The sequence below is a fragment of the Typopeltis vanoorti genome, chromosome 20 (genome assembly GCF_054136105.1).
Source record: "Typopeltis vanoorti isolate ZY-2024b chromosome 20, IOZ_Tvanoo_1.0, whole genome shotgun sequence".
NCBI lineage: Eukaryota > Metazoa > Arthropoda > Arachnida > Uropygi > Thelyphonidae > Typopeltis > Typopeltis vanoorti.
The window spans coordinates 90,300,788-90,324,889 of NC_143568.1; the positions used below are offsets into that span (position 1 = coordinate 90,300,788).

At 33.5% G+C, this 24,102-nt stretch overlaps 1 protein-coding gene across 4 annotated transcripts in view; it reads right to left on the reverse strand.

Annotated features, from left to right (window-relative positions):
• The window catches only part of Iml1 (GATOR complex protein Iml1), a 414,032-nt gene that overhangs the window by 21,158 nt on the left and 368,772 nt on the right, over positions 1-24,102 (reverse strand). For 3 of the 4 annotated variants that reach the window (XM_090410642.1, XM_090410643.1, XM_090410641.1), the window contains exons 34-35: positions 20,056-20,231; positions 5,392-5,503 (exon numbers count right to left, since the gene is read on the reverse strand). In XM_090410642.1, coding sequence (XP_090266768.1) covers positions 5,392-5,503; positions 20,056-20,231 — 288 coding nt within the window. The remainder of the gene's footprint in view (positions 1-5,391; positions 5,504-20,055; positions 20,232-24,102) is intronic. The other variant, XM_090410644.1, reaches the window with a different exon arrangement.

Here is a 24,102-nt window from a genome sequence, read left to right on the forward strand (position 1 = left end):
ATTACCCACACTCTTCCTCCTATACATCAGATATTCTCTCTCTGATATCAATCCTATTCATAGCTTTGTTGATGATTCTCCACTCCTCATTTTCATTTCAAAATATTACTAGGTTTTGAAAAGTTATCCAAGAACTGTATTTCTCAGATAACTCACACTTCAAGATCTTCTTTAACCAATGTCTTAAACACTGATTTTCTTGCCATTCTTAAATGGGATGAAGATAACCCGGTGAATTTTAATGCCATCTAAATGCAATCCCGTCTCATTTCCAGGAACATATGGCTCTCTCTCTCACTTTTGATGATATTCCTCTTGCCAAATGGGACCAGTATTCTCTGCTTGAGTTAACTCTCATATCCAATCTATCTTTACATAAGTGATTCAAGTCCATAGCCTCTTTAGTCTCCAAAAAAGTAGTGTTCCATTCCAAACAGTATTTCTCTCCTGCTCAACTCTTGACACTTTATAAAGCTCAAATTCACCCAACTTTAGAATACTGTTCCTACTGAAGAGATACACCTAAAATTTCCCTCAGAATGCTTGATTGCATACAGAAGTGAGCAATTTGTTTAACTGATGATCCTTCCCTCAGATTCTCCTCTATTCACTTTCCCACAGACACTCTGTTGCTTTATTATGCCTTTTCTATAGGTATTTCCATGGGGACTGCTCCACTGAATTATAAGCTGCATAACGTTTTATAAGACTGATGGCTCAGTTAGATAAAGAGAATGACTACATGATGATACTTTGCTGGATTTTGCAAAGGCAATTGATAGGCTACAATGTTGGTGATATGGATACAAGAGTTACTGGTGGACAGATACCAGTGAGTAGCATATAGAAGGACAGATTCCCAGAGAAAGCAATTGACTAGCACTGTGCCACAAGATTCTGTGCTTAGATCACTGCTGTTTATTTTGTACATAAATGATATAAAAAAGTATTTGAAGGGAAATATTCAGTTTTTTGCTGATGGTGCAAAATTGGGTAGCATAATAGTAAATCAAGGTGATGAAGAGAATTTACAGGATGATTCAAATAAGCTGACAGTGTGGGAAAAAAGATAACAGTTACCAGTTTAATGTGGAAAAGTGGAAAGTTATGCATTTTGGGATGAAAAGATCATAAGCTCTGTATCACATTGATGCAACTCTACTCAGCAAAATAATGTAGCTGGAGATTTGGGGGGGTACTGATGAATGGGAACTGAAATTCAGAAGATATACTGCAAAGGTGGCCAAAGTAGCTCATAAAATCACTTGGTTATTGAAGTGCATACTAACAAGGATAAGGAAGTTATCATTCCTCTTTATAAGGCCTTGACCTGAGCACAGTAATCCACAAGGTGACCATATGAAGGCCTTATAAGGAGGAATGATATGGCTACCTGGGTTTCATGAAGATGAGGAAGTGGTGAAGAGGATCCAGAGAAGAGTGCCCAAGATAGTGAGTAGTCTGTGGAATGCTATGATGATTGAGGATTTTTGGTTTGCAAAAGTGTTGACAGGTGTAAAAGAAGGGATATGATAAAAACATTTAAGTTACTTAAAAGGGTTGATAGGATTATATGACTGATGCAAAGGATATGTTTCAGCACTTGGCTTAAGAGATAGAACAAAGGATCATCCATGAAAATTGAGTAAGAGTGTAGTTACCAAGGGTGTAGGTTCTAGATTTTTCACTTAGAGAGTAGTGTATAAGTGGAATAGATTGCCAGTCTGGTATGTGCTTTGTTGGTCAATGCATTTATGGAGAGGTATAATAGATATTGTGTTGATAGTGTGAGTCTAACCATGCTGAGTCATTTACAAGTCTCTAAGCAAGAACCTCCAAGGAGTTCAAAGATTGCTGTGTCATAATAAGTCTAATTCAAAATGAGTGGAACAGAAGGAAATAAAACTAAATAAAACAGAGAGAGAGAGAGAGAGAGAGAGAGAGAGAGAGAGAGAGAGGTAACACTAAATGAAAGATGGCGATTGTATAAAAGTCTTGATATACTGTACGACATAATCCAGATTTAGCTACAAAGATTTAAGATGAATGGATCAAAGGTCTTGTACCATTTATGAAAAATGAAATAATGATTATTATAGAAGAATTTCTCTGTCAAACTTTTCAGAAAATATTTATGTAAGCATACTTGAAAAAAATGCTAAGAAAAATTGTTGTAGCGGAAAGAACAAGAAAAATAAGATGGAATTAGACCAAACATGAATTATCTAGGCTACATTTTCACCTTATAACAAAATAATAATGTATGTTGATCATGAAAAACAAATAATAAGGTATCAAGATGGTTTGATATTAATTCAGTGTAAGGTAAAGTTGCATGCTATTTCCACCATTATTTATTATCTATATGGACCGCATTGTTAAGCAAAGTGTTATTAAACCTGATATTATTACTCTATGCAAATGATGTTATCCTCTTGCATAAATGTGCTACAAGTTTTCAAGTATCTTTAGCCATGTTAAATAACTGCTAAAACAAATTTGGTCTAATCATCGACAATAAAAATATTTAACAGAAAAATAATCATGTTAACAGCAAATATCAACTGTATCTTCACTAACGAATTTATATGAATAGGTTACATATTTTGTTAGATTTACACTCTATACATGAAACAACTGCTTGTTTTCTATTATGAAATCAAATAGATGGAATGATTCGGGAGTAAACATCTGTTGTAAGAGTTCAAGTATACTCACCCAAAGGAACTTTCGTACATAACTTTGTTTGTTTAAATATAATTCTTTTTTCACTTCAGAAAAAACTGTAATGCATACCTTAGAAATGATAGATAGATAGAAACCAGTAGCTGTTGCTAATATTTCAGAAATATTTTGATATTTTGTGAGTGGAGGGAACCTGTACAGTCCTTGACTTGGTATAGCAGACTGCCTAACGGAGATAGTTTAGACAGAATTCTGTGGGATTTTAGTAAATATTCTATAAATATCACATAATATCCATACACTTTTTCTATATTCAATAACACATGAAGAACAGGCAACAGTTGCCTGTCCTTTTGTCATGGTTAGTCAGGAGATCCCAGGTTCCTTTTTCTATAGCAATCATGAAGTTTAAGGAATTTATTTTGTGGTCAGCACTTAATTCATTCCTTCAGCAAGAATGCTGAGTTCATTTTAAGTACTAATTTAATGGAGATTTATTTCCCAAGAAAGAGCTTCAAAGTCTGGCTGCTAAGTTTAACTTAATATGAAGATATTTTAAGCAGAACAGCAATTATTATTATTATTAAGAGAGACCTCCAAGAAGTCAGGAACTCAATGAGAAAGGCCATGCAATTTGCACCAGCTATCATAATTGTTCTTGAATTCATCACACTACTTGCACACACAACATCCAACAGTAATCCTTTCTAATCATGCACCACTCTATGAGAGAAAAATCTAGCCCTTATCCCCATCTTGACAGCATTCATTCTCAACTTCTAAGGATGCCCTCACGTCCTTTCCCCACCTTCCATAACATGAAAAATTCCATTTACTGGAATTCTGTACAAGAATTTCAGAAGTCTGAAACTTTCAATCATATCATCTCTATTTTTCTGCTGTTTGCTAGTGTCTGCAGCCTACAAATTCTTAATTTGTCTTCATAATCAGTATTCCACAATCCTGATATCATTTTTGACATTCCTTTGCATTCTCAGCACTGTATCAGAATCATCACCATGGAAACCAGGAGACCAGACCTGCACACAATAGTCCAAATGGGGTCTTATCAAAGGGTCTTCAAGGGGTCGAAGTCTTCAAGGGGTCTTATCAAGACCTTTTTACAAGATCTTGATAAGATCCCTTGAAGACTTCCTTATCTTTACATGTCAAGGTTCATTTCAGCACTCTAATTATTCTCTGTGTTGTATTTACAATTTTTGCTATATGACCCTTGAACTTCAACTTCCTGTCTGCTAAAACTTCAAGATCCCTAGTCTGATCAGTTTCTTTTAGCATAATCCCACCAATATAATATGACATTGGATATCTAATCACACCAAAGTGCATGACCTTACATTTATTATTATTGACCTTACAGCCATTTTCACATGCCTACAATTCCACTCTATTCAATTCCTTCCCAATATCAATTAATGTATAGATTGAATAACAATGGGCCAAGGACTAATCCTTGAGGCACACCACTGGTTACCGTGAATCTTGTAGATTCCTACTCCCAAATATGACTTTTTGATATCTGTTTGTCAGCCATCCACTTTTCCATGCCAATAGTTTATAATCCAATCCCATATTCTCCAATTTATGCAACAGTCTTCCATGCTGTATTTTGTCAAAAGCCTTAGCAAAATCCAAAAGTATCATGGTGTATCCATTCCACTTGTCTAACTCAGTGGTAACATTATTACAAAATGTGAGAAAACTGCTAAAACATGACCTTCCCTTAGTTATTAGAAATATATCCCTTAATTAGGAATGACTCAGAATTAAAAATGCTCTCTAAATATTTCTAACTACTAAATGTTAAAAGTCAGTAACATAAGATCTCTTTCAGTGATATGTAATTAATCCAGAAATAGCTCTAATAACTTGATGATAGATTCTATGATCGATGAACTACTGTGTATGTGTTTACACTAAATGCAGGACAAACATTCAAAATAATTTAGTTTATTAAATTATCTCTTTTATGTGGTATTGAATACAGAAAAAATGTATTGACATTTATGTGATTGTGATACTTATAGAATAATTATTAAACTCCCACAGAATTGTGTCTAAACTATTTCAGCAACAGCTCAGTTTAGCAAAAGCAAAGAGAAAATATAATACAGTAATAATAACCGTTTATCTGCAAAGGGTTAAATGAGCAATTTAAGAAACTTCAAAATGAGAACAGCAATGGCAGGTACCACCTAAAACCTATGATTAAAAAGGAGACAGTGGTACTATGACTCCTTTTTTTATGCATCTACCCCACAGTACCTGGATCTCTCATAAACATGTGTCCCATTTTTTTTTGTTAGTATTAAATTATTATGAAAGCTTTATAAACTAAAATAAAAATCAATGCTAATTACTGTTTCATTAAATCTATAAAATTTATATAAATGTATAAGTGTGCACAATCAATCCTACAATGATTTATATAGGCAAGAAGAGATAGGTATATTTCTGTAATTAGTATAAAATATTATACAGCTGAAATTCAAATTTCATAAACATGGTGTTAATAGTACAAACAGCTATCAGAAGAAGCAATATATCAGCTTCCCCTCCTCCCATAGAAGAAAATGAAGAAAACACACCACTTTAAGAAGATATCAAAGTCAAGATGAGCATAGAAGAAAAGCCAGCATGGTTGAAGAGAGACAGCAGATGGAGCAAGACACACTGTTACCAAACCTACCTTAGTATCAGCTCCTGAATTCATGGCACAAAGTTCATTTTTTGTTAAGCCACTAAAATGTCGATTAATGTACTCATCATGTGGACTACAGAGCTGCATGGGATCATTCTGAAAAGAATATCAATTTCACACATATCAAGTTTACTTGTTTATAATTGTTTAGAAAATAATTTATCTTACCTCCATAATAGATATAGTAATGAACTGTGATACAGGCTTTGTTTCCTGCATATTTACTTACATAATTTATCCTTGTGTATTTCAAAAATATCATTTTGAAACATTTTTTTTAAGTCATTCTTTTGTTATCAAAGTGATATTTTTGGTATGAAAAGCGATGCCTTAAAATGACTTCAATCTAGCAGTGCAGGCCTGGGTTGTTTCAAATTATCGAAAACAGCAATACCAGTTTATTATATCAGTAATTTTTTATCTTCTCATGTACTTACTAACTTAGCAAACGTGAAACTAAAATTCAGAGAGAAAAAAAAATCCTGTTATTGCTATCAAATATGATATCCTCTGAGACTTATGCAATGTTGGAAAGAACTTGGTTTCATGTCATTATTCTAGTTTAAATTTGGAAATAAGAAGTGTTCAAAAATTAATTTAAAAATCAATATTTACTATATTTACATAAAGTATGAAATCAAACAATTGTGCAGACACTATGGACTGCTTTTCAGGATTAAGTTGGCAAAAATACACTGAAAAAAGCTGCTTAATATTTATATAGAACAATTTTTAAGTCATCAAAAAAGGTAAAAGTTGTTACAAATAGCTATGCTATTGTTAATATGGCCAATGTATTGGCTTTCATATTCCATCTCTGCAAGTAAGATGCTTTATAAGAGGCGGACTACATGTGACTAAGATTAGCTGTTACTGTACTGAGCAAAGCAGGTGAACAAAGATATATTAAGCAAAGATATATATGATATTAAGAGTAATGATAACTTCATGTTTAAAGAATATAACATAAAGTTATCATTAACCTTAATATCATTACGTACTGATATGACCACATCTGGATTAGTGTGTACAGGTCTGATTACCTGGGCAGATAGATCGAGGGTTTGTGGGTTATAGACATTAATTGGTAGGCCGAAAAGAGAGGATATAATAGAAACATTTAAGTTACTGAAAGGATTTTATAAGACTGATAAGGTGGAAATTTTTCAGCACTTAGCCAGAGAGGGAAGAACAAGAAACTACTCCTGGAAATTAAGTAAGAGTGTGATTAGTTAAGGCCTCATGACTACATTTTTCACTTGTAGAATGGTGAATGAGTGAAAGGGATTGCCAGAGGAGTCTGTTATGAGTGCTTTGTTGGTGAATGCTTGTAGAATGGCAAAATCTACTTTCTATTTCATATTCACTTGTAGAATAGAATAAGTGAAATGGGTTGCCAGAGGAGTCTGTTATGAGTGCTTTGTTGGCAAATACTTTTAAGGAGAGATGTGGTAGTGTGTGGACTGTCTGGACTTCCTACCATGAGTCTTCTGACTCCATAGAGATTCTCTTGAAATAATAATAATAATAATTAGTGAAATGATAAACTTGATTTATATGCTCTCTTTTACTGTACATAATTAATATGATTATATGACCAAAATGGGAGATCTTTTATCTGGATACCAATACACAGGATTTTGAGTGATGACCCAGCATGTGCTACACACAACAAAACCAATAATCTCATCAAGATCTCTAGTTAGTCCAGAGAAATTAGTACCATCAACTTCAAAACATCTAGTTATTCCAAAGCTCTATGGGCCAATGAAAATTCACAAACTAAATTTGTGAATTTTCATTATCATCAGGACACTTACCCATATTAGTTCCACACACACTGGCAAGATACTTTCTTATATAAAAAAATTCTAAAGTTTTACTGAAGAAACAAAAGACATGATCTTAGAATCCATGGACTTATCAGTTAGTCTGATTGTGGTTAGCATATTCCCAAATGTACTCAGGAATGAGGGTTTATTATGCGAGCTTTTCCCATCAGCTTTCCCTTTTTTTATATGAACAGAAAGAAAGCAGCTTGTCAATGGGCTCAATAAGCTCACTACATTTTGCTAAGATGCATGTAAAATTCTTTTAATGACAGACTTGGAAGTATTCCATCTAAAAGAAATACATCAGCTTTCTCTCTCCCTGGTTTCCTCACACTTGAAGATTTTTGAGCATATGCACAATTTGCTTCCATTTATCTCTATTTAATATCATTTTAATCACACTCTATAGTGGAAAACTGCTAATTTTACAATACGATTTCTCCTTAATTTAGGTCTTCCTTTTTTCCCCCCTTCCATTTTACCTTAGAAAAATTTCTCAATATTGTTATTTCTTTGTTCTTCTTCTTATTATTATGTAACACCTCCAAGGAGTCCAAAGACTCATCAAGGGAGAGAATCTATTCTACAACTCCATCTCCACTACTTATTATGTGTCCAAAGTATTTCAGAATTCTTTTTAAGATTCTAAATCAGTGGCCGGTATGCGTATAAAAAATCTCTTCTATATTAATCTGGTAACAACTCATCAAGTTGCTTCTTTCTTTCTTTCTAAAAAAAAAAACATTATTCCTGAAAGGATGTATGCCTGTAGCATATATAGTACTGTGTATAAGCTAAGTTAAATGATTCACAAACATATATCTATCATGCTGCACTTTGAAATTATGTACTGTCTCTTCATTCATCATACTCCTGTGGAAAAATGCATTCTGCTGACTCAACACCGATCTAGTAAAGCTGAGTGAATAGAACACATTTTGCTATATGTGTTTTGGTAGATCAAGTGACAACTAAGTAAGCTAAAAACATTTTCATAACACTACTTATATAAGCATGAAGTTTAACACATTCATGCATTTAGATGTGTTTCATGCTGTATTACTGTAATTTGGAGTATCTGATGAGTTTTATTGAGATACACATGCATTTTTTTATTAGGTGACTTATGTATTATTAAAAAAGAGTTTTAAAGGAGAAAGAAATTGGGCATATGTTTCTCCCTCCCCTCCATTTACCGTAATGTACTAGTTTCTTTACTACTATTGCATGATTTAATTTAGTGTTGTAATTAAATTCACTTATCTCTGTCTCCACAAAGAGAATAAAGAAAGAATTGTAATTTTAGTTAATTGTACAGTATTGGACTTATGTAGAGTATTGGCAACATTTCATAATGCCAATGGAATATGTGGATTTGACATAGTATGTTTTAAATAATGGCTTTACACATTTAAGAGAAAATTAATAGAATTTATTACTCCTATATATTTTCTCAGTATGTCACGAGCTTCATTCAGGAAAAAGCAGAAGAATTGGTAACAAAATTTACATTATGAACATTAAGTATTTACATTAAGTATTAAAATTTACATTAAGTATATAGGAGTAATAAATTCAATTTAGTTTTTTCTTATATGTGTGAAGCTGTTACACTTGGTCGTCAACTTACGACCGACTTCCGTTCTGGATGACTGGTCGTATGTTGACCATATATTTATTAACAGTATTATTTAACCTTTCTAATCTTTTTATCATCTTTATAATTTATTTTTATAATCTTTTAAATTTATAATAATGTATATTGTACATAATGCAAAAAATAATACTGTACATACTGTAAACACAAAAATACAATCTACGTTAAATATTTGTTCCGGTAGATAACCTTCTTTTTTGATTAAAGAGTCGAAACTATCAATGAATTTTTGGGCTTCATCTTCATCTGCACTTCCTGCTTCTCCTGTGACACATACATTATGCAAAGCAAATCTTTTTTTAAAATGCTTAAACCATCCAGTACTAGCCTGAAAATCTTCTGCATAATCGTCTCCGACGCGTGATTTTAAACTCTGAAACAGACCTATAGCCTTCGCATGCACTGTGTAAAAGCTCATGGGTGAATTTTTCTGTATTAAATCTTCCATCCACATAAACAACAATTTCTCCATTTCGTGGATGGGTCCCTGTCATTGCTTTGTTAAAATTATAGACTTCAGCTTCATAAGTGCGGACCTTTTCACAGCTTCCCGAATTCTTTCTTTGTCCATAAGTATCGTCGATACCGTGGAATGTGATAACTTCAAGTCACGTGCTATCGTATTCACTTTCTTTCCGCCTTCATACTTCTGGATAACTTTCATTTTACACTCTAAATCAATAGTTTTCCTTGACTTCTTAGCTGACGTATCTGTAGAAGAAGGCATTTTCCTTTTACTAGACATTTTATGGGTAGTATTTCTGTAGAATTTTAATTAATACACCACACGCAACAGATGCTTGAAAGCGACAGTGTATGTGAGAGATAGTTATCGTACGCAGGTTATCGTACGATAACTATTGTATCTCATAGTTGTCATACGCGCAGCTGCCTGATTTATTATTAATTTATTCGTTAATTTATTATTTTTTTTTTTTTTGTGGTCGTAAGTGCGGACAGTCGTAAGTCGACGACCAGGTGTATTTAAAACATTATACTATGTCTCTATTGAACATATAGTGTGTAGACTTGACAATATATATACATAGTTCATGTATTGTGCTACATTTTGGCCTATACTAGCAGTTTAAAGCTGGTGCAACATGCATATGCACAGATAGGGAAGAAGGTGGGGGGAAGAGAGAAAGAGAGGGAGAAGAAATATGGTTGGCTAATGTGTGGCCATTTTGATAGAAGAAAGGATTACAGAAATTTATTTGGAGACTTATGGATTTATCTGAAAGTAGTTAATTTCTTTCAAACTGGTGTATGACCACCAGAAGATATTATAAGAAGATCAAAAATATTGTTTTTGTTGAAAAGGAGTATACATCAGCTTAGGTTGGGAAAGCAAGTGTTCCAACACAATTTGTCTATTGTTTGTTTATATAAGCCTGTGTTTGTTCCCATCAACAGACGGAATGAAGACTGAACATTTTATTTCAATCAAAAAGTTGTATGTTTCTTCTAAACAGTGTTCTTCATGATAGGGTGTGTATTACAGAATACTGAAGATAAGAAAATTGTGTGATTCAAATAAAGGATCTGACCTAATGTAAGAAAGATTTGTTTAAAAGAACTGTAAAACAAACAGTTTGCTCTAATTTCATGTTCAGCTTTCTGAAGTAAGGTAACATTTTTGAGAATTATTTGCATCAAAGTTACAGAGGAGGATGCGATTGTTTATTTATAAAGAGTGTTAACGTTGAGCTACTGTGCAAAGATTCCTTATTGGAACTGATTATATTAAAATACAATAGCTGTTTTAATCCTAGAGAGGATTGGTATAGGAATTTGTTTCCTTTCTTTCGTTTGTAGCTGGATTTTTATAATTCCTAAATTTAAATTTCAAGCAGGAGAGTGTATCTCTTATAATTTTCTTTATGTAAATAATTATGTTTGTATAGTTATTTAATTAAACAGTTTTCTTTATTATTTTTACGGCTATTATAGCCTGTTTTTGTTTAGGAGTGTCCCTTATTTTAATTACATTGGCTTTTTTCCTCAAGAAATTTTTAGGGCATTATAAGTGTATTTTAAAGGAAAATATAGCAGAATAATTTAGGAAGAAAATGTTGTACATACCTTGTTTAGATGCTAGGATGACATCATTCTCCATACTTCTGCTGTTAGGTTGTTAAAAAAAAAAAACATGGGGGGAGTGTTTGATGCAAGGCAGGAAGAATAATTTTTTTGAAAACCTGAGTTTTTTTTAAATAATATATATATAAATATATAATATATTATTCCACTTAAGGGAACTTTTTCTGCTATATTTTCCTTTAAAATACACTTATAATGCCCTAAAAATTTCTTGAGGAAAAAAAGTCAATGTATTTAAAATAAGGGACACTCCTAAACAAAAACAGGCTATAATAGCCGTAAAAATAATAGCTTTTTAAGAGAAGTAACATGGGAATTTTCCCAGAAATAAATACCTAGTTTTCTTTATATTATAATTTCTCTTATTTTTTTAAAATAATTATTAATATTTGGGAAAAACTAGAATTTTTTACAAGGTAGAAGAATCTACTGGAAAGAAACCAGAGATACTAAAGTGATACTCATGGTATGAAACTAACCTATAACTTATGTGGTTTTTAATAGGTGCGGGCAAAACATCAGACACACTCTCTCAAATTAACAGTAATATAATGTACAGCAACAGTGCACAGCTGGATGTGAACAAGTTAATTCACTAATCACTTTCACTCTTCTAAGTACAGGTAACTCGTATAACGCAGTACTTATGCAACGCGGTTTCGATATAACGTGGTCTACAAATTGTAGTATCCCTTGTTCAACGCGGTTTCGATATAATGCGGCCTACAAATTGTAGCAACCCTTTATTTATTTTTTTCATATTTTTCACCGCGGGACATAAAACTCAAATTTTATCTTCGTTAAATTTGTCTGCTGTATCACTCAAGTAGTTATAAGTATCGAATTTAGTTTTATTGTATCACTGAATAAGGTACTGTACAGAGGCTTTTGCAGTCTGTGTCATTCTCAACAAATAGAGCAATTACAGACAGATGGAATAAAAACGGTGCTAACTAATAAATCACACGTCCCCACTCACAGAAACTATGCTGTATAGACTTAAGCAAAAACCATATGTTGCACCAAAACACAGTATCTAACTAAAATCCACTGTCCAATTTTTCTATTATGAAATAAGTGTTTGTTTGATTGCATTTGAAATTCTCAATGTCATTATGACAGATCACAAAGGCTAACTTAAAATAAAAGACTACCAAGAATTGAAACATGCCATATAATGAATGTGTGAGTTCGCCTGCCAAGAAGCCATAAAATTCAACCAAGGGTTGAAACATTTGTGTGAGTTGAGCCAGTCAGTAATGAGAAGTTCCATCGAAACGATAAATGACACCCTGTTGTGAATGTGTTAAAACTAATAGTGAATGTTGTTATGACAGTTTCAGATGTTATGGAATTCGATTGAAGAGAATTAGTATTTCAACTCAACACTTGTCGGTTGCTTTTGTCTTTGGGTCGTGTGATCTTTTGTTAATACCGCAACAATCATATGCCCGTCTTTATAGCTGCTGTCTTATGTAAAACAAAATTCAGCTTGTACGTATTGTAACAATTAAAAAAAAAATTGAATAATTTATAAGCGTATAAAAGGATATCACCTGTAAATCGTTGACATGCCAGCAAAATTCACAGACGTGCCACCTCTGGCACGAGTGCCACATGTTCGCCATCTAGCGTTTACTGTATAAAGTGTTTATTGTTGAAAATTGTCTTTGTTTTCTGCCAGGAAAGCACATTTAAAATCATAAGTGTGTTATTCTCAAGCTGAGCAGTTTATTTTCTGGTGAGTTACATACATATGTAATGCTTTTTTTTATTGTAATGGCCACTAAAACTGCAACGAAAGGGAAAAAACTAACATTGAAGAGAAAATTCATTTCTCTCGAAGAAAAATTTAAATCTTGGATCGGTTGAAAATTGGAGAAAAACCAGGAGTTGTTGCAAGGACTCTGAATTTAAATGAATCATCAATCAAACAAAATGAACATAAAATCCGAGAAAGTGTTATTGCTGGGTCAACGGTAAGTGCAAAGCGCGTTGCTCGTGTTCACAATATTCTAATAGAAAAAAATGGAGAAATCTCTAATGATTTGGATAGAAGATTGCACTCAAAAGAAAATTCCTTTGGATGGACACCTTATTAAGCAAAAAGCTCTCAAAGTTTATAAACATTTAAAAGAACTCGATCAAGATTCTTCAGAAGAAATCTCTCAGCATGGATTTTGTGCCAGTAAGGGTTGGTTCGAAAACTTTAAAAAGCGGTTTTCTTTGTATAATCTTAAAATCCAGGGAGAATCAGTATCAGCAGATGTTGAAGCTGCCTGGAAATACCCAGCAGAACTTTTAAAAATCATTAGGGAAGGTCGTTACAGTGCAGACCAGATGTTCAATGCGGATGAATCCGGGTTATATGGGAAAAAAGTGCAAAAATGCACCTATATTTCGAGAAATGAAAGATCAGCTCCTGGATTCAAAGTTTCCAAAGATAGACTTACTCTACTGTTTTGTAGTAATGCATCAGATGATTACATGACAAAACTAATGTTTATTAACCGATCCGCAAACCCTCATGCGAAGAAAGGGCTCGAGAAGTCCACCCTACCTGTTTATTGGCAGGCCAACAAAAAAGCATGGATTACAGCTAGCATATTTGAAAATTGGTTTTTCAAGTGTTTTGTACCCGATGTAGAAAGTTACACAAAGAAAGAGAATATGGACTTCAAAATTCTACCAAGTTTAGATAACGGCACCAGGTCACCCAACAAATTTAAGCCATCCGAATATTAAAATAACTTTTTTGCCACCTAATACTATTTCACTTATTCAACCACTCGACCAAGGAATAATATCATTTAAGCCATATTATATTCGGCGAACATTTCAATTAATTTTGGAAAAAATGGAATCTAATCCAAACATGACACTTCCTCAAGCGTGGAAAGAGTTTTCAATATTGAATTGTGTAAAAATTATTTCTCTGTCAATTAAGGAATTACAACCCTCTACACTGAATGCTTGCTGGAAAAAAATATGGCCTGAAGCCGTTCTGGAACAAAATTTCGTACCTCCAGTGGATGCCGAACTACATCATATAATAAACGTCACACACACATTTTTGGTGGAGAGGGCTTTTGCGATATGGTTGAAAACGAAATTAGTGAATTGATGGAGAAACAGATTTAAATGAGGAGGAACTGGTACAAATAATAATGGCATCAAACCAAATGGCGGGGAAAGTTCTGCCAAAGATTCTGATTGTGATGAATCCATTAAAGAATTCAGTTTAAAGAAATTAGCAGAAGGATTGGACTTGGCAAGAAAGTTAGGAAGTTATTTTACGGATAATGATCCCTCAATGAAGTGCTTGGGAAAATTCACGAGACAATTGGATATTTGTTTAGCGCCATATTATGAACCTAATAAAAAATTGCAGCATAGTGGAAACAAAGTCTTATTACTGATTTCTTGATGACTAAACCAGCCAAAGTATGCAATGAGAATTATACAAATGATGTCCAAGAGATTTCAAGTGGTGACGACCTCCGGCCGCTTAAAGAACATCTACGAAATGTTATTTCTGAAGATAGTGATGACGATTAAAATATGCGCTTTATTTTATTGTGTCTAAAACATTTATGCATTATGTGCAATGAAATTTATGTACAATTTGTAAGTTTTATAATTTTATACTACGTATTTGTCTCATAGTTTATGTTTTCTTAACTTACATGAATTACCTGACTTAAATAAAAATATTATTTTTGTTGGATATGTCATTGTTGTTTATATAATTTAAAAAAAAAAACGATTTCGGAACCTAACCCTACTTTTTTCTATGTGATCTAAATCTCGTATAACACAATTTATATAACGTGCCGTTTCTATGGAACCTAACATCCGCGTTATACGAGGGTTACCTGTATATGCTCCATAAGGTTATGATATTTAGGACTATTCAGCCTTCAACATGACCAACATGGATTGGTTAGCCGAGTGGACAGGATCCCTGGTTTTGAATCCCACAATTATGGATGTTCATGCATGAATTTATATTTATTCCATTCCTGTTGCAAGATTCTCATGAAGCAAACAAAACAATATGTCCAATGTCCAAATGGACCATAATAAAGGCAAAATTGTGTGCACAGTGCATTTGCTAAATTGGTTCAATTACTGATAATAAATGGTGTCACTAGATAAGAATGCTTTTGTAAAATATATCTTTTTCCTTACTTTTTAATTACTGTATTTGCTTTTATATTAAGTTTTTATTCTACAGCTAACTCTAACAAATTCATCACAGCCACTGGACAAACTGCATCATGTATTTGTCAATGGGAGTAGGATGTGATAAATCATCATTATTATCATCATCCCAAGACTCCTGTGGAGTCAAAGACTCATCATGGGAAGTCCCTTTGTCATATATACACACACACACACACACACACACAGCTCATCAAATTTTGCCTTAAATACGTAGGCTGTTCAATAAGTAATAAGACTAATTTTACTGTCGCAAAACCATTCATCACAATATTAATTTCTTTGAAATAAAGAAATGTTGCTGTCTGTATTAACAAAAGAGGTTGATAGATGGCGTATACAGGCTGATGTGCCAGAGTGTCACATGACTAAACATAAGCTTGTTTCGGCGCGCCTATGAGCGATTAAATTTTGTGTGCGTTTGCAAAAATCGGCATCAGACAAGCTAAAGAAGTTGTTGCCTTCTTGTTCCAGTCTTTCTTTCCATTCTGTGCACACATCCACTCGATACTGCATTTGCACTGGTGTCAAGAGTTTGGGAATCCATCGGGCGCAAACATGTTTCAGTCCCAAATGAGTGAACACTTCCCACAGAAATATTCAGGACAACATGCAGCTAGCATACTGTAATTCTGCAATCCTCCTTGATGATAACTGCTGCTGTGTTGATCATTGTCTCTGTGATTGACGTTGAAGGTCTTTCCTCACGTTCAAGATCTTCCACATTTTGCCTTCCTTCCTTAAAAGTTTTATGCTAGCGAAAAACACTTGCCCTTGACATTGCTTCATCGTGGAAAGCTTTGCATATCATGTTAAAAGTGTCCGATGCAGATTTTTGCAAATGCACACAAAATTTAATTGCATAACGCTGTTCCAAGGACGCTTCCATTTCGACGACTTGTAGAGGTTCATAGGCACGCCGAAACAAGCTTGCGTTTAGTCACATGACACTCTGGCACATCAGCCCATATATGCCATCTATCAATCTCTTTTGTTAATACAGACAGCAACATTTCTTTATTCCAAAGAAATTAATATTGTGATGAGTGGTTTCGCGAGCAAAATTAGTCTTATTACTTATTGAACAGCCCTCATACATTGAAATTCTCTGCAGACACCACCCTTTCATACAATGCATTCCAATCATTCACTCCCTTGCTTACACCCTTTATTGCTACCTTTATTCATCTTGTGCAGCCTCCACAGTATCCTCTCCTTCCAAATTTCATGCTTAATCCATTTTTTATCCATTTGACCTTCAGAATACATTCACACACCAATGTTGTTAAATATCTTTTGGTCAGTTCCCACACAGCATTTATCTCCTTCCCACTTAACATCTCATTCCATGCTATATTTACCAGCTTTGTAATTCCACATATATCCTTTCTTCACAGAAGTTAGCCACAATACAAGTAATCACTTCATGATCACTCTCTCACCAACTGGAGGCAAATGCAAAACTCCACTCACAATCACATTCTCTGATGAAATGATCAGATCTGAAACTCTTGTTCTTCGCATGTCCTCCTTTACATACTGCCTAAGTTAGTTGTCTCTCAAGAACTCAAGAAATTCAAATGCTGTCCCTTCGTTCCAATCTATACCGCCACAATTAAAATCACCATGATAATCATCCTTGTTCACTAACCAAAGTTGCTTATACAAATCTTCATTACCACCCACCACATTCCATGTCCTGCAGCAGCATCCAACTAAATATCTCTTTCTGTCACACTATACTGACTCAGACCATTGCCACTATTTATATATTGCATCTTCACTTTGTGCAAACATAATTTGCCTGCTATCATCAACAGGCCCTCTGAAAACATCATACCCTTCCATTTCTATTCCTGTCAGGATATCATCCTTATCCGTGTTTTGCTTATTCCAAAATTTTTGGGCAAGTAAATTTAATCAATGAAACCATTTAATCTCCCTTGTTTCTGATGCTTCTGGTATTTGTAAATAAACATAGCAATTCACTTTTTGGTAAATAACTGGTCCTGCCCATGCCACTTGTAGGCTGTAATTTCCTTGCCGAACCCTTCCTAATTGCCTTTATTGCCACTTGACCTATCTCTTTAGACCCAACTACATACCATACATTCCAGGCCATCCCATTCCCATATTGACCATCCTCATACACAACTACTTCCAACATCCACTCTCCTTATATGGCGTTTCCCTGTCCACCCTATTTATCTTGAACAAACTTGGATTCTCGTTCTATCATTATCACTCACAGAACTACTATTCTCATTTATAATAACTTCAGTCTCACCAGTTCTGCTCTTGTGATCTTTTTCTTCACCTCTTCCTTCTGCTCTTTTGCTTACATCAGTCATTCCTCCTTGCAGCAATAGTCTGACTCACACCAAATCCATTCAAATGCAGCCCAGCACATTTGTACATTTCCATCTTTCTTTCAAACAGAAATACTAAATATATGATATATACCACATATAAATAAATTTTAAGTTATACAAATAATAATTAAGATAATCTATATTTGTGAAAATATAGACATATATTTAACTAAATGTGCTTTGACATACAATAAAGAGACATGAGCCATTTAAAGACTACTAAGACAACCCCCCACACACACACACAGACCATAACTGCATAACAAAATAGAAGTAGACATTTTATCGTAGCTCTACACACATAGCTGCCCTAACACCCCATTTCAAAATAACTAATAAAGGAAATTTATTCTGTGAATTTTTGAAGATTATCTCTTATTTTATCCTGAGAAAGAATTCCTTTAATTTCACAGAGTTTGTTTCCAAGAAAAGACACATTAAAAAGATATTAAATAATCCTTTAACATCTTTTTATTTTCTGGAAATCACCTGGGGATAAAAAAGGCAAAAATAAAAAATTGTCAAGCTTTATGCAACATCTGTATTCTCAAACCTGGTGATATTCAAGGGACTTTATTTAATACATAATTTTGCATAAAGCTTGACAATTTTTTTATGCACAATGCCATATTACATGATTTAAAATTTTCTTTGGTAAATGAAATCTCAGAAAGTGTATGATCATTTTATAAAAGTAACAACGATTATGGTGTGTGTGTTTGTGTTTGTTTTTTCATATTTTGGGTGAGTAAAGAAGAGATAAGAATGGATATTTTACCATTCAGTTAACTTTTGCATTAATTAAATGCTAATTAGAACATACATGCATATTTTTCTTTCCACAGGATTGCATCTCAACTTCCTTTCTTAAAAACATTTAATTAAATTGAAAAAAACAATCTCAGTTGTAGAAAATATAAGCAATCATGGTAGCTTTTTTCGATAAGGAAACTGCCATGACAACTTTATACATTTATATATATAGAGAGAGAAAGAACACAAGGAATAAGAAAAGTCTCATTGACTATGTTATTGTAGATAGTGACATCTTCATACTGGTTCAGGACTTAAGTACAAGAAATTTTAAAGTGGTTACCATTTAGTTTTGAACAGAATAATGAATATCATATTGCAAAGAAAAATACATAAATGAAAGTTTTAAAAAAGAAAGTTGATGAAATTTCAGTGATGAAATAGACTATGAAGAAAACATTGATTGATTCAGTTAGAAAGGCCTGTGGTGTAGCTGTCTGGCAAGAATAGTCAAATCAGAACTCTATGGTGGACTCAAGAATTAAAGATGCAATCATGGAAAAGAAAAAATTGTATCAAAAGTTCTAGGCAAGCAAGTAAGTTAGCATGTGCTCTGAGAGAATATGGAGAAAAATACACCAGAGTCAAGATGTGTCTAAAAGATATAGATCTGAGAGCTTGGTTAGAAATAAAACACTTGATCAAAAACTAGTAACTACAGACATGGCAGTTCTGAGAAAGACTTAGGGGAATGAACACATTCTTGTATTCTGGCCGCACGGTCTTGAATTAGCATTCAAGAATGTGTGGCCAGAGATAATCTCAGGTGGTATTGTCACTTAAACATAATGGAAGATGAAAAGTTAGCAAAACAAGTGCTTTTTTTTGCCAGAATGTTAAGGAAAAGATCCGGAAGAAAACCAAAATCTGGAGTCCTTGAAGATAACAGACTAATTTGGAAGATAATTGTTGATAGGAAATTAGTAATAATGTAAACTTTTAATGTTATATTATCAAAGTATTACTTACCTCTTCCACATCAGGAATTTGATGATGATGAATCTTGTAAATTACTCAAGTGTTTATAAGTTACGTATCAGCATGTTCTCCCAGAGTGAACTGCCCAAATGCATTAAATTTCATGACTGAGGTATAAGGCCACGTTTTGTAAACATTTTGCAGCTAACAATAGTTTGTTATAATTCCTTTTTGCGTTAAGTTAAATGGCCTGTCTTGACCAAGTAACCTGTCTTTGTAGAAAATTAATCAATGATATGATAGGGCAGGTTATCCTATCAAATAATTTTTGGTATTTTCTGCAAAATTTCATTTAAAAATAAACTCCTTTAAAACACCCTGGCTAAATTAAGATAATTCCTGGCTGAGTACAACAGCTATTCAGGTCAGGATTGTATCCATTATACAAAATAATATATAATATGCTTTGCATAATCAATATCAATCAAAATATTTAGTAATCTTTATATATTTATAAAAACAGTGCAAACTACAGCTGAACAAAATATGAAGGGGGGGGGGGTTCCGTAGAGTTCTGATAAACACCTACAACAAATTAATTAATCTTGTTTCCTATATATATTCTAAAAGAAAAGATATGAAAAAAGTTTTGTTCTAGGTGTTTATCAGAACTTTCTAGACTCCCCCCACTCATATATATACATACATAACAAACAAAAATGTGGCTACCTCTGTGATTTGGTTTTGTTTTCCAGGTAAACCTTCCTTTACATTATTAGGGATCATGACAAACATACTACCACTGATATGCACATAACACTGGGCATTAGGATTAGCTGGATCTCGATAAGACAAGAATCCATATTTTGTAAGTATTTCTTTTTGAAGAATTTCAATGCCACCATCTGGTAAACAAAGTAACAAAACTGATTATGTCATACATTTAATAACAAAATTTTAATTAGCAGAGTGAGTTAAATGACATCTAATCACTATGGAATCAAGAGATTGATGAAGCTGGTGTAACTGCATAGTATGATTATAGAAAAAAAAATCAAGGAGAACAAATGTTATAGATCCATTACTTTCAGGTTTTACTGTTAATAAAATTATTAGCTGCAAATTATTTACATATTTACTGTTAATTATACTAATAAGATTGATAATTATAGGCTAGCTAGTCAAGATAGTAACTATACTTTAGATTTATGTAGCTAAACATAAAATACCAGATTTGGCTCTAAAAAACTTCAGCGCATATTATCATGCGACACATTTTATATTACTTCTGCTGAGTTGGTTAGCTGAAATATTAGAACCGTTAGTGTACAAAAACATTTTTTTTTTTTTTTTTTTTTAATGATCCTATGCAAACAGAAGACTGGTTGAATTTATGTGTTGAATACAAAAAATTCTATAATAAATATTCATTTTTAACAATTTAGATTTGAGAATTTCAATATAATTTATGATATAAATTTATCATGTAATTCTGAACAGTATTTACCATTAAAGCTCTATATATATGAACTTACTATTCCATAGTTTGGTCTATTCGAGAAATTTTAAAAACAACACTAGGAAACCAAAGTACAATATTTTGAAGTTCAACTTATCCTCTAAAACAGGGGTTCACACAACATGGGGTGAATTTCAGAGTTTCAGGGGTAGAACTGGGACCATAGTATGGATGGATTATGTTAGGCATGAATTTTAAATACTGTATGCTTTACAAATAAAAACGTTTTCTTAATAGTTTATCATTATATTTAAAATTTTACCTTTCAAGTGTTCTAATATCTTAGAACACTTGAAAGGAAATCTGAAAAAAAAGTTTAGGTTGTGACTTATGAATTTTATTTCAATACATATTTATCAGTGAAACTGAATACGATTTTCAGAGTTCTTAGATTTTTTGATGGTATGATTTTTACACCAAGGAAGTGCATAAATATTCACCATTTTTAAAGAGATTAAAAAGCATTTGCTACGAACCAAAATATAGTCGACATATTTAGAAAATCTGATGTGTTGCACACACGTGACCGTCACAATAAAACATGGTCAAATAAAACCCTATCAAGCACAATTAAGCCTTTTCAACTGTCTCTATTAGTTGCAAACTAGTAACAGCAAAGTTGGCATAGCAATGGTGATGTGCTGAAGTGTTAAGGATAACATTAAGATTAGCATCGCTTCACTTTCACTTGGGTATTCTGAGATGCCTATAGTAGTATGCACTTGTACATTATTTTACTTGTATATTATTTTTGCCCATCATGAGTGTTAAAAAAATGAAGATACGATGATTCATATATTCAATAAAAATTCACATCTATCATTATCAATGGAGAAGAAAGGCCTCGATGTGTTATTTGTAGCAAAGCTTTGTCAATGATTCTATGAAACCAACAAAGTTGAAGCAACATTTGCAAAATATTCATCTTCAACACAAGGAAAAGGACAAAAGCTTTTTTGAACATCATGGGAATGCTGTCAAAAGGATGAAGCTGGATTCAACAGGGGTATTCCAAGAAATGATCAACAAGGTTACTGAAGCTTCTTATGTCATAGCACTGGAGATAGCAAAGCAGAAAAAAATCACATACAATTGGGGAAACTTTGATCAAACCTTGCATTCTCAAAATGGTGGAAATTATATTGGAAAATGGATTGGAGAAAAAATTGCATTTCAGTATCAAACAATACTGTTCAAAGTAGGATTAGCGAGATGGCCAATGACATCAAGGATCAAGTTGTGCAGGAGATCAAGTTTGCAGCATTTGGCTTATTTGCAATTCAACTTGATGAATCAACTGATGTGGCATTGTGTTCCCAGTTGCTGGTGTTCACAAAATATGTTCACTCAGGTTTATTTAAAGATGAGTTTCTCTTTTGTTCTCTTGAAACAACTACCAAGGCCTCAGATATTTTGGAAAAAAGTTTCATGTTTCTCTGAATCAGAAAATCTTTTGTGGGATAATATCCATGGATGCTATACAGATGGAGCACCAACTATGTTAGGGGAGAAATTCTGGATTTCAAGCTTGTATGAAAAAGCAAGCTCATATTATTCATTGATTCCTTGAAAGCTTTCATGAGTAAGTTGCAAAATTGCAAGAGAAAAGTCAAGATAGAAAATGTTGCAATGTTTGATAAACTATCATCAGTTCTTGTTGCCGGTTGTGAAGACAAGGTGCTTCCAGAATTCATGAAAAATTAAATTTTGCAGCATTTCACAGTTGGAAAATGAATTCAGCTGATATTTTCCTGAACTTAGTGATGAAGAGTTGCATTTAGTGCAAAATCCATTCAAGTTGTAGGTAGAAAATGTTCCTGAAGATTGTCAAGATAAATTTCTGGAGCTGAAAACACTGATTTGGGAGCAAGAGATATGTTCAATGAGAAATCAATAAGAGAATTTTGGCCCTTGATGTGTAATTCGTACCCAAAAGTCGAAGAAAGAGCTATTCATACATTGTTTCCATTTGTGTTGACCTATCTTTGTGAGTCAGGCTTTTCAACTTTGTTGCAAATGAAAACAAAACAAAGAAGTAGGTTGGAGGTTGCCAATGCCCCAAATCCTCCCCCTTGTTCCAAATGCTTCTGTCAATAAAGTGCAATAGTCCCTTACACCCACCACTGTCTTTACTGTCTTTACGCTTTATACTAACTATCACATTCTGGTTTGTTACCAGTGGTATAACATTATTCCCATTCTTACACTCAACTGCCTCACTGCTATCTGTGAATTCATTCAACAGCTCCCCCTGCCCTTAAAGCACTATTTTCCCTGATTTTGAACATCTATTTTCACTTCATCCAACAGAACTTTTCCAGGCTCTGAACACCAAATGCATTCAGATTCAAACCATCCTTCTTGTGCAAGTCCTTTCATCCATCAAATTCACTCATCACATTCCACAAATTCCGCATCATTCCTGCTGCACAACTTATGCATTGACTGATTCGCTATTATGGCCCTCCTCCTCTTCAGCTCAACTCTGTCATGCCACACCAAAAGAAATTATCTTAACTCTCGCACCATTGTCTTTTGCTACTTTCAGTAACTCTTTCATGTCTTACTGGTATCAGAATATCTTTTTGTCTTGAACTGTCCCTTTTTTCAATTTATTCAAATCCACTTCTTTTGGTATTCACATACTTTGTCCAAGACTGAGTAGTTCTATTTTTAGTTCTTTATGTATTTGTGTGCTTCTTTTTTTGTCCTTCAAATGAACTTCTCTCTGTCCCCGTTCTTTTGATGTACTTCTACTCTTTTTTGGCTTCAATTCTTCTGCAATCATTAGCAAAATCTCTCCTTCCATTCTGTTCTTCATGTCCTCTCTGAAAATATTATATCTGTTTCATTATATTCATGACTATATCATCTTCAGTTAATCAAGTCTAACAGTGTCTATAACTTTTGGCTAAACTGAGTTAACTGGTGCCCACAACTGCTCTCCCTTATTCCAAACACTTCTGGCACTAGTATACATATACTGAAGTGTCCCCTTCATCACATTTTCTCCTTATACCATGTGTTAATTATTCCACTTAAGAACCTTTAGAGCTACATTCATCACCATGTGTTCATTCTCCGACTTACTAATCTCTAGGTTGCCTGGGTTCACACTTACCTGCAACTTCTCCCAAACATTCTAGTTTCCTTGACATGCACTTCTGAACACAAAACACCTAACTATGAATCCATTTGGATGCAAACCCATCCATCAAACTTACTCAAATATCCACAAATTCTGCACCATACCTCAT